This window comes from Amblyomma maculatum, chromosome 11, assembly GCF_055883805.1.
Source record: "Amblyomma maculatum isolate TAMU_Amacu chromosome 11, ASM5588380v1, whole genome shotgun sequence".
Lineage (NCBI taxonomy): Eukaryota > Metazoa > Arthropoda > Arachnida > Ixodida > Ixodidae > Amblyomma > Amblyomma maculatum.
In genome coordinates this window covers 61,298,939-61,309,199 of record NC_139354.1, presented here as the reverse complement: position 1 = coordinate 61,309,199, position 10,261 = coordinate 61,298,939, and the positions used below count along the sequence as shown (strand labels likewise).

Here is a 10,261-nt window from a genome sequence, read left to right as displayed (position 1 = left end):
TGCACTAGGCCGCCATGTGCAAACTTCGACAATCAGACGCGTCCCTGATCCTGCTTGTAATCTAAATTAGCCATGGTTATAGCATGCGACATATGGGATGGCTCAGATTAAACCTTTTCTTTTTTTTTTGCTATCAAAACATTCACTTCCCATCATTGCAGCTAACGAGTGATGCCTATTATTCATTACCCTTACGTTGGCCAGTGAGGGTACCATAATATTAGAAGGGTTCAATGCTGCTGAACCAAATATGGAGCGAAAGCATTAGCTGCGGGTGACCGAGCGTTCTTTTTCTTCTTCTTTGTCTTCTTCTTCCCCAGCCCATATGTAAAGTCACGCTTTAACCAAGCCGTATGAACGTTCCTTAGTGGCCTATAGGGGTAACGTGAATGCCAGGGTCCTGGCAGACTGATTCTTGCATACCTGACCCATGTGAAACGAGAGACCCAAGTTGGTGGCTCCTGCCAGGGGACCACGGACACAGACACATACACCGACATGGACACGGACATTTACACGGTGTACAACGGCGAGCGGTTAGACCTGGCGTAGTATTACTTTCGCAATAAAAGCACAATAAAACAGGCATCGTACTACTCAAACACTTAACACAGTGGCGGTTATTCTTATCTTTCTCGTTGTACAAGCGGAAACAGTACAAGCGGAAACTTGACCACCCTTATTACGATAACTGTAGCTGTTATTATATAATAACTTTTTATTTCTATTTCCGGAGCAGAACTTGTATAACAATTCCAAGGGTAAAAATAGTGTAACCTAAATGACAATGGTTGCGTTCACATAGTCTCTTCAGATTCAAAAGACACATTCTACTGAGTTTCTTTTTTCAAGCTATACTGTCTCAGTTGTGAACTTATTTCATTGCTCAGATGTAAAGCTGTTGTTTCCCTGACTCCCTTTATTCGATCACTTATTAGTGCACGGTAAAAATAGCTGAGGACATGTAACGTTTCACAGCATTCCTTTTTGGGACTGGGAACTATGAGACATGAGGTCCCTTAACACATAAGCTTCCGGCTATTCCTATGCCTAGATCCGCATTTTTTATTAGACCGTTGCATTTACCTATTGTGAAAGTATCTGGGACCTAACGGTGAATTGCGACAGTTGTGATCTGGACTATATTATTGAAACTCTGAAGCAGTTTATGTACCCATACCCACAAATTTTTGACATTTTTTTTAGAGAAAATTTATTAATGTAATTTTTCTATACTGTTCCACACCACACTGACAATCACTAAAATCGCAAGGATTCCCTTTGCAGGCTTCTAGTTTTATGATATTAAATTTAAAAAAGCACTGCTTGTTCTCTGTGGCAGACTGGCGTATTTGCCTACATAGGACAAACTACAGAAACAAAATTTTTGTGTGCATGGAAGCTTAGATCACTTTTGTCACTATGTTCTTTCCAATACATTGCAATACCAAGCAGCTGCAATATCAAACAATATCAAACTGTTTAAATGCAACCTATTGATATCCTATGGAAAGTATTACTGCTCATTGGAGCAGAGGACTAACTGCGAGGGTAAATTTCTACTATGTGCTGGCAACTTTTACTGTCTATACAATTTATAAGCGAATCGTTCCTTCCAATTTTCCACAGTTGCCTCAAAAATTGTTTATCTATTTTTTTAACACAGTTCACTGGTTTTCTGCGGAATTATTAAATTATTCGCTGCGAGAGTAGGAAAAGCTTGAAAAGCAAACGTTTTTTTCGGAAAAACCTTGAACCACGCCCAAACGCGCATGCATAATAGCAACTTATAACATCCCGCAACTCCCCCACAATTAACAGATGTTCCAGAATCCTGAACCTGACCCTGACTGGTTTTCATGCCAAGCCCAAACTAACGGTGCAATGCAGGGATAACCACGCGTGAGACTATTCCAATGGGCCTAACACCTCGTACGGATGGGCACATTAGAGAAACGCTCCTGGGCAAAACTAAACATCGCCGCTTCATCACTCTCAAAACGAGCTTGGTCTGTACACGAGGACGCTAATGTTCAGCTCGTAATAATACGTATATTATAGTTTGTTCACTATATCTATTACTCATATTATAACGATGGTACTAAAACGTTGTGAGTCAGAAGTTGCAGTGCGGGATATGCACCTGAGAAGACAGAACATTTTACGGAGAAATTAGATTAGGTAAATACTTGGACTATAGCACGGGTCGTTTCAACACTTTATTCTACATTGCAATTTCGGAAAAAAAGGCTGCCCGAAAATACTGTTAACGTTTCCTGCCCACCGCTTCCGCAGGCAAACATTCCATTAGATTTTCAAAACATGCGAGAATAAAAATTTTCGTAATATATCCTGATTGATCAGTCATTCCCGCGTCATCGCCGCTTCCCCCTCTTTAGTGAAAATGCCGGTTAGTCCAGCACCATCAAGGACCTCAAAATGAGGGCCTCGCATTTGGCGAAAAATACTCTACCTATAGTCGCGAATGACTAAGGTATGCATTGTTTTCTTCGCAAGCGCTGAGAATACTCTGTGCCCAATACTGATCAGGAGGTCGCTTTCTCTTCACTATCTTTATCTAGAGTTCACTTTGAGGCGCCTCGGTACTTCTCAGTTGCTCACCCTCCTTTAACTCTAAAGGTTCACTACACCCTTCCGTACCTTGGTCGGTGTGTGTTTCATATGGCTTGGAACAGCCTAGCAGCGAGAGGCTTCAGCGCCGCCCGCTTGTTGTTGTTGTTGTTCTCCTCTAATTTGATGGCACATACCCACACAGGGGGATCGGCCAAGAATTGGGGTGCAGAAATATTTTTCTTCGCACGCATGGCGTGCGCAACCGGCGGCGATCGCTTCTTCTTCATCGCACACTTGCTGCTTCTTCGCACACCTAGCAAACGTTATTCGTACCGGTACATACCTCCACAAATATTCAACATTGCCTGACACAATGCTACACATCTTTCCAGTACTCTGCGCACACTCCCTCCCCCCCCCCCCCCCTCTCTTCCACTGCTGTCCTTCTGGCTCTCCTCCTGGATACCTCCCCCTTCAAAACGCCATCGACACGTTCGCGTCGTCTAGACCCTGCTGTGCTGTCCTTGGCGTTCGCAAGCAGCCATGGAGGAGTCGTGCGCTTTCGTTTTATTCTTAGGTTTACCGGTGTTAAACTTTTTTCTTGATTTTTTCTTTGCGTTTTAATAAGAAGTTTTTATTTTCTTTTTTTTTCGTACTGCGCACCCTTGTGTGAAGAAGCTGATCGTGGTCACGGCTTGGAATGGTGTTCTGGAGCGGCCCTCTCGCTAAGCAAACAGTGAATTTTGCGGAGCATTTAGCATTGTTTTACAAGCCTTAGGAGCAAGGTAATAGCCCGTGAATAAATTTGTTTTTTGCAATCATTTTTCGCGCTTTATTGTTTCGTCAATTTTCGAGATCAAGTATTTTTGTTATTAAAATTTTATGCCATTTCTTCTCCGGCACCGTCTGTCAGGCAAGGTTCCTAACTCACTGCATCCAAAGGATGCAAACACCACATAATATAATATCAGACTGGACACTTGGCATCAAATTTCTGACATGAACAGCGCACGTGCATGTATCTTTTGAATTCGCGATTGCCTTCTCCGGCATAAATGTAGGCGTCATCTACGAAAGGAACCAGCTAAAAGTTCGCTCTGTACACGTCATATATGTATTATTTTGTTGTGTCCTGTCTTCTTCTCACTAGTACGTACCTAAAAAGAGTTGGGACGACTAAGCCAAACAACAGAAGCATTGAGTGATTAAAGTTGAGCATATATTTTTTCAAGCCTCGTTAGATACGAACAATTTATATATTCCAGCTTTCTCCAATTCTCTGTTTGGTCCTAAGAACATGTCACGTTTGTTGCATGTTTGTGTTGTTTAATCTATTGTAATTTGTTATAAACGATGATGAAGATTGGGCTATGATATCCTGGTTTTCTTAATTTGGTCACAGTATTTTCCCTACTGCACAGCACAATATGCCATTTCACTATAATTTGAGCGTAAGTTGGCATCGGTTAAAAATATCAGGCTTCAATGCGCTCTAGAACGCAGTTCTAGCGGCGTCAGTTGGCGGCAACGGTGGAACGCAAGTGGCAGAATAAGGAAAGTGAGCGAGCGTTATAATGAAAAATAAAAGAATATGCACTTTAATCTATATCCTAGGACACTACACTCCATTGATTTCAAGTTTGAAACATTTTATCTATCTGTACTTTATAATATGGCAGCGCTTTTCTTTTGTTCTCTTGGCGTCGTAAGCCTTCTACGGCCTGCCCTTGTAGGCCTCATCTTGTGACATAGTTGTGCGCTGGTATCCTTTCTACGCGACACTTGTACGGCTCGATCGCTCGAAAAGCCGTCACCGTACCTCAATGTCTGCTCGAATGTTGTAGGAATAAAGTTCTCGGAAGTGTTTTGGACGTAACGGAAAACCAACTATTATAGTTGATCAATAACTGCTAGGCCATATATTGGAAGTGTGGTGGGTGATTTCTGGTAAATAGTAAAGCTATAGTTAATTTTTAACAGCATTTGTTTCAAGTGGGTGCTTACTTTTCGTCCTCTGGCTATGTTCTCGTCAGCTACGCGTGCGCGCTTTTTGTTTGTTTGTTTGTTGATATTTCTACTTGCATTCTGTGTTCAGGTCCGCCGCTTTACAAAATATTGTGCTCCTCCTCGGTGGTGCATAGCTAGGGCGCTGGACTACTGTGCCCAAGGATACGGGATAGAATCCCGGCAGCCGCAGCCGCTTTTCAATGAAGCCGAAAAGCAAGACGCCCGTCTGCTGTGCAATGTCAGTACACGTTAAAGAACCCCAGGTGGTCGAAATTTTCCGAGCCCTCCACTAAGGCCTCTCTCTTAGTCTGAGTCGTTATGAGGGGTTAAACAGCAACACCAAGCCAACCCAAAAATGTGTGGGCTATCTCTTAGATCAAGTGCTTCCTTGAATTCATAACACTTATCGAGATGTTATAAATATCACTCTCAGCATTTTCCTGTTGACCCGGAACTTCTCTTACTTCCTCTTTGTGTAAGTAGTGGATTTTGTATTTCATTTGAGTCACGTGGCTTTAGATAGCAATAATAAAAATGCGTGTCCTTTACATGCTTCAAACGACAGCGCTATAATCACAGGGAAGGTGCTAACCAACTTGCGTCATTCTTATGCAATCTATGCACTGCAGCAAACTACCTGATTAAGTCTGCTAGTGCGCCAGTTCTGCAACTTTTTGAAATGTGACTCTTCTGAGTCTTAGCTGTGCGTTGTAGTTTTTGATGCTAAAATTAGTTTTAAAGAACTCTCACCTATTGCTTCTTTATATGTCACCAAAACTTTATGAAAAGGATTCTGTCCCAGCTCACACCCAGCAAACACTTCCGCTCGAAAATATCGCCCAAACTGGGAGTTGGTCTTCTCTAACTGCACCGTTCGGACCATTATATCAAATATATACGCTTCTCATTAAGTTCGCTCTTCGGCATTCACTGTGGCATTCACAGAAGGAAGAAGATGCAACAATCGCAGGCTCGTTGCGTCGGACATTATTCTTTACCGGTGCACACTGTGTTTTCAAAACCGTGTTTTGAACGCATGAACTTTATGGCAGCTACGTTACCCCTCTACATCTGTCTTGGCAATGCTGGATAAATGCTGTGGATAGCAAGAAATCTATATTGATAATCCCCAGTGATGCTTTAAAGCAGGTAATTGAAACATAGGATGTAAAAAATGTCGATCGAGGCACGGCGACAAAGGTGAGATAGAAAGTGGAAGTCCAGGTAAAAAAAAGCAGGTTGTTTAAGAGCCCATCTCAAACCGCCCGGAGATATCACAAGCCGGAGCGCTGACCTTTCCTACAGCGTGCGTTTCGTATCCGAGCGTCTTGAGGTGGTCGGACATCAGCTTGAACTGGAGAGGAAAGGCGTACGGCATGGCGGAGTAGATAACGTTGTGCTGCATCCCTGCGAAGTAGATAACGAACGCGAGCATCGCATCCCTGAGGACATTTTTATCTTTCAACAAGCTTGAGGAGCAGGTGTTCACCTTTCGCCCCCACTCCGCTGTCTAAACGCCTAAAGCCTAATAAAGTAGGAATGGTAGGGAATTTACTAGTTAAGATAGAGTAAAAATGACATTTTTGTCATATTTTGGAAGCTAAAAGGCACCCACACAATAAAAAAATGTAAACCTTACTTTCCATCGCATTTGCACGCACTTTCCCGAAGACTAACTGGTTGTCAATTTTGTTCTGCAGCTACATCTAAACAATTCACAGCTCCATTATGGCCCCGCCGGGGTGGCGCAGTGGTTAGGGCGGTCGACTACTGTTCCCAAGGACGCGGGATCGAATCCCGGCCTCGGCGGCCGCTTTTCGATGGAGGCGAAAAGCCAGGCGCCCGTGTGCTGTGCGATGTCAGTGCACGTTAAAGAACCCCAGGTGGTCGATATTTCCGGAGTCCTCCACTACGGCGTCTCTCATAGCCTGAGTCGCTTTGGGACGTTAAACCCCACAAACCAAACCAAACAGCTCCATTATGAACTCCCTGTTAATGGCCTGCACTGATATTTGCAACACCTCAGTCGCTATGCTATAATTGTGCTGTGAATATCAAATTAATTTGCACTTCCTCACAAATGAGTTCCTTTTTTAGCGTCTATCATCTAACCTAAGTAGTAACCGTTGGGGCCATTAAAGTTATCGGAAAAGTCAGTATTACTCGTTGCCCCTGCAGTTGTTCAAGTAATAAAACCAATTTCATATTTAACAAAACGAAGTGTTAAAGTAAACATGCCTCTTATCTTAAACAAACTCGCGACCTTCTTAGCCTTGCTAGCGATGCTTTCTTAACTCAACTTCAGTAGCGGATTTCTCCCTTTCATTTGGACATTCCCGTTTTCTAATTTGTGTGAAATAAGCCTAAGTAAATATTTGATTCTGCCACCATCCTTTACTGTGGCAACGGCAATTTATCGCAGTAATTTTAGCAATGCATTCCTCGTTTATGAAGTCTGACTCTTTCTGCGAGGTTCCTAATGAGTCTCTAATGTTTTTTTCTTGTACTGAACAAAGTAATAAAAACTGATTAGGAACCGCACGATAATAGTCAAATGGCTACGTAAACACTTCACAAACGAGGACTACTAAGCAAAGCAACGCAAAACGAAGGCAGTCAATTTCAAGATGACCAATCCCATACTACCTTCAGTTCACATTTCAAAAAGAGTAACAATGCAAATATTAGGCAACAAATTTCGAAGTTGTCACTGCAAGTGTCACTGCAACATCTACAGGTCTCACTGTCGACGAAGAATGCTCAAGCTCGTCCAAAAGGTTTAATCTCACCGGTGTGTATGGGATGCCTGCCGGAAAGCAGCGCCGCTCTGGACGGGGTGCACCACGGCGACACGTAGTAGCTGTCGAGCACAATCCCATCAGCGGCCAGGGCGTCCATGTTAGGCGTGCGTATTTCCTCGGAACCGTGGAAGCTGACGTCATCCCAGCCCTGCGCAGCCAAATAACTCAGGCAATTTTTACAGCGTTGCAGTAGTTGCAAGAAATTAATGACAAAGCAATTGCCTTCATGATGGGCCCCTTAATCAAGCCCCATGGGACAGTATAAAGAAGAAGGCATGTGGGAGTGGTGAAAGAGAAAAGACGTGCAGCATTCGGAGGTATCCAGATTATTTCAACCACTTGTGGTTCTTTTAAAATTCAATGGAATGGTACAGCCCACGATTTAATACAAGCTTCATATAAGTACCACACATTGCTGTTTCTGTAAGTCAGCGGACTGTAATCTCCGCCAGAGTCTTCTTGTAAAACAACTGTCATGTCTACTACAGCTTGTCAATTAGCGTGGTTTTTTTGTTATCAGACATATCTCTCGCACACAGCCGCTTTCGACACACAGATGGGCTCCTCTACATTCATCCGACGACTCCAATAACGGAGCGCCGACTCGTCGGTGCCCCTGCAAGGGATCACTACGAGGCCATGTGTAAACCACTACTTTGTGTAAGTATGCTCATATATTTTTCAAGACTGCAAGTTTTAACTTGAGGTTGCGAGGGTGCTTGTCATCTGCCAAATACATGCTCGTAATTTCTGACTTGGGGGCAGGAGGAATAAACGTTTCGTTTTATTCGAGCACTGAAATGATTTCAGAAACCAAGGTAAGGACGGTTGTTCCATTGAATGGCAGTCTTTATACCCTCATCACGTTTTGAAGCCTTCCTGCTAACATCTTCACAAAATTTTACAATAATCGTTTTTTAGACCAATGGGCCTATATGATTTTACTTTCTTCAGCTTGGTTAGGTCATCTTCATTGGCTAAAATGGATGCTAATTTCCTTTTTAGGTTTTTATATAACGCCGCCAGTAAACAGCATGGTCCTAGCGATTTGCCAGGGTTGAGTTCATCTTCGGCTTTGCAGACATCGGGAACTGAACATTATTCTTCTAATATTTCTCTCACCTCCTTATTCACTTTCTGCATTAAGAGTAAGTGCAGTGTTTCTTAAACGAGCCAACGTCTTCGGTCTGGTAAGCAAAGAGCCCGAAGTGATACTCGTAAAATACACTTCCAGTAGCCATTACACCACCTGTTAATGAACCCTGTCTTATTTCACTGATCATATCATGTTGCGCATTTCTCTTGTGTACGTTTAGTCGGTGCCTTGCCAGCTGATATTCTTTCCTCCCCAGCTGTTATCAGTGCAGCTCTGGTGAAGTACTCCAAGTAAAGCAGGCAGAAGCCTCGGCTGCGGCTACGGTGCAGTGTTTACTTCCCTTTTTGCTCGATGGGATGAAGAAGACCTCTCTGCTTATTTTACTGCCAATCTTTCATTCTGTGCTTGGGTCGTCGTCGTCTTCATAACTTCCGTTCTGACGCGATGGACCAGACCATGTTCATTTCGCATTGCTCTGATCCTGAAAGACGAGCCTCGAACCAAAATCGAAGCAAAAACCAAAGTGCTAGAGTTAATTCTTATTCGGTCTAACCACGTTAAATCATTCATCATTTAAGCCACCGAGTTCAAGATGTCAAAGTTATACCACTAGCTAACATTTGTTTTGTGAGAAGATTTGGTTTTAGGGTTTGATGTCCTAAAGCGACTCAGGCTATGTGATATGCTGTAGTTGTGGGCTATAGAAATTTCTTCCGCCTAGGGTCTTTAACGTGCACTGAATTAACACAGCACACTGGCGTCTTGCTTTGCGACTCCATAGAAAAGCGGCTGCCATGGCCGGGATTCGATCCCGCATCCTTGGCCACAGCAGTCTAGCGCCCTAACCAACGCGTCATCACTGCGAGGCCATCACCCTCATATGGGGTGTTATGCGGTTCCATAGCTATTATAGTGCGCCAGCACTTAATCATTTACGCGCCGATTTCGCCAATTTCGGTTTTAAGCACACTTTACCTTGAAAGACGAGCCTCGAACCAAAACCGAAACGAAAACCAGTGTTAGAGCACTTAATTCTCATTTGGCCTAGCCTTGTTAAATCGTCCATCTTTTCTTTTGGCACCTAGTTCAAGATGGCAAAGCTATAGCCGCTAATTAACATCTGCTTCTCGAAAAGGACTTTGCAGGTAACGAGTAAGCAGACGGCGAAAACATTGATTGGAATACTGAAAACGTTAGACCTTGCAAAAAGTAATCAGTGCATAAAAATAAAAAGTGCAATTCATTGCAAGCAACCAATTCTCTCATAGCCTTAGTCGTTTTGGGACGTTAAACCCCACAAAAACCAAAACCAAACCAAATTCTAAGTCTTTATTACAACTCTGGTTCATTCCTTCAATCTATGGACACTGTCTAAGTTCGAGTCTTTGCCACAAGAAGGCCTGAGACCGTTCGACTCAACCGACCGCGAGGAGCAAAAGTACAAACATGTTTACTAACCAAGTCATCGCATACCACTACGATGATGTTCGGTCTGGCAGGGCGTTTTGCTTGGTTGGACGACACCAGAAGCAGCAGCAGTGGAAGCACATGAAGCATCTCCTTGGCGACACCCAATCTTATGGGTCACACAACGAACAACGTAATTTTAGAAAAACTATCCGCTTCAGCTACACGACACGTAGCCGCCACCATCCCTCGCTGTAAACTTCTTTCACGGTGCTTTCCTATCTCTGCTACATTATGTGGGTGGCTCCGGCGGAATAGCAAGTGTGGCTCTGTTTCGTGGGGAAAGCGGTGGTGTAAGCGCAGAGTGCTCCCTGGA

The 10,261-nt window shown here is 43.5% G+C and overlaps 1 protein-coding gene across 1 annotated transcript in view; it reads right to left on the bottom strand.

Moving 5' to 3' along the window:
* Window positions 1-10,047, bottom strand: part of LOC146173926 (arylsulfatase B-like) — a 29,190-nt gene extending 19,143 nt beyond the window's left edge. The window contains exons 1-3 of the mRNA XM_084584937.1: window positions 9,937-10,047; window positions 7,371-7,530; window positions 5,876-5,988 (exon numbers count right to left, since the gene is read on the bottom strand). Coding sequence (XP_084441063.1) covers window positions 5,876-5,988; window positions 7,371-7,530; window positions 9,937-10,035 — 372 coding nt within the window. The 5' untranslated portion in view covers window positions 10,036-10,047. The remainder of the gene's footprint in view (window positions 1-5,875; window positions 5,989-7,370; window positions 7,531-9,936) is intronic.
* Window positions 10,048-10,261: the final 214 nt, after the last annotated feature.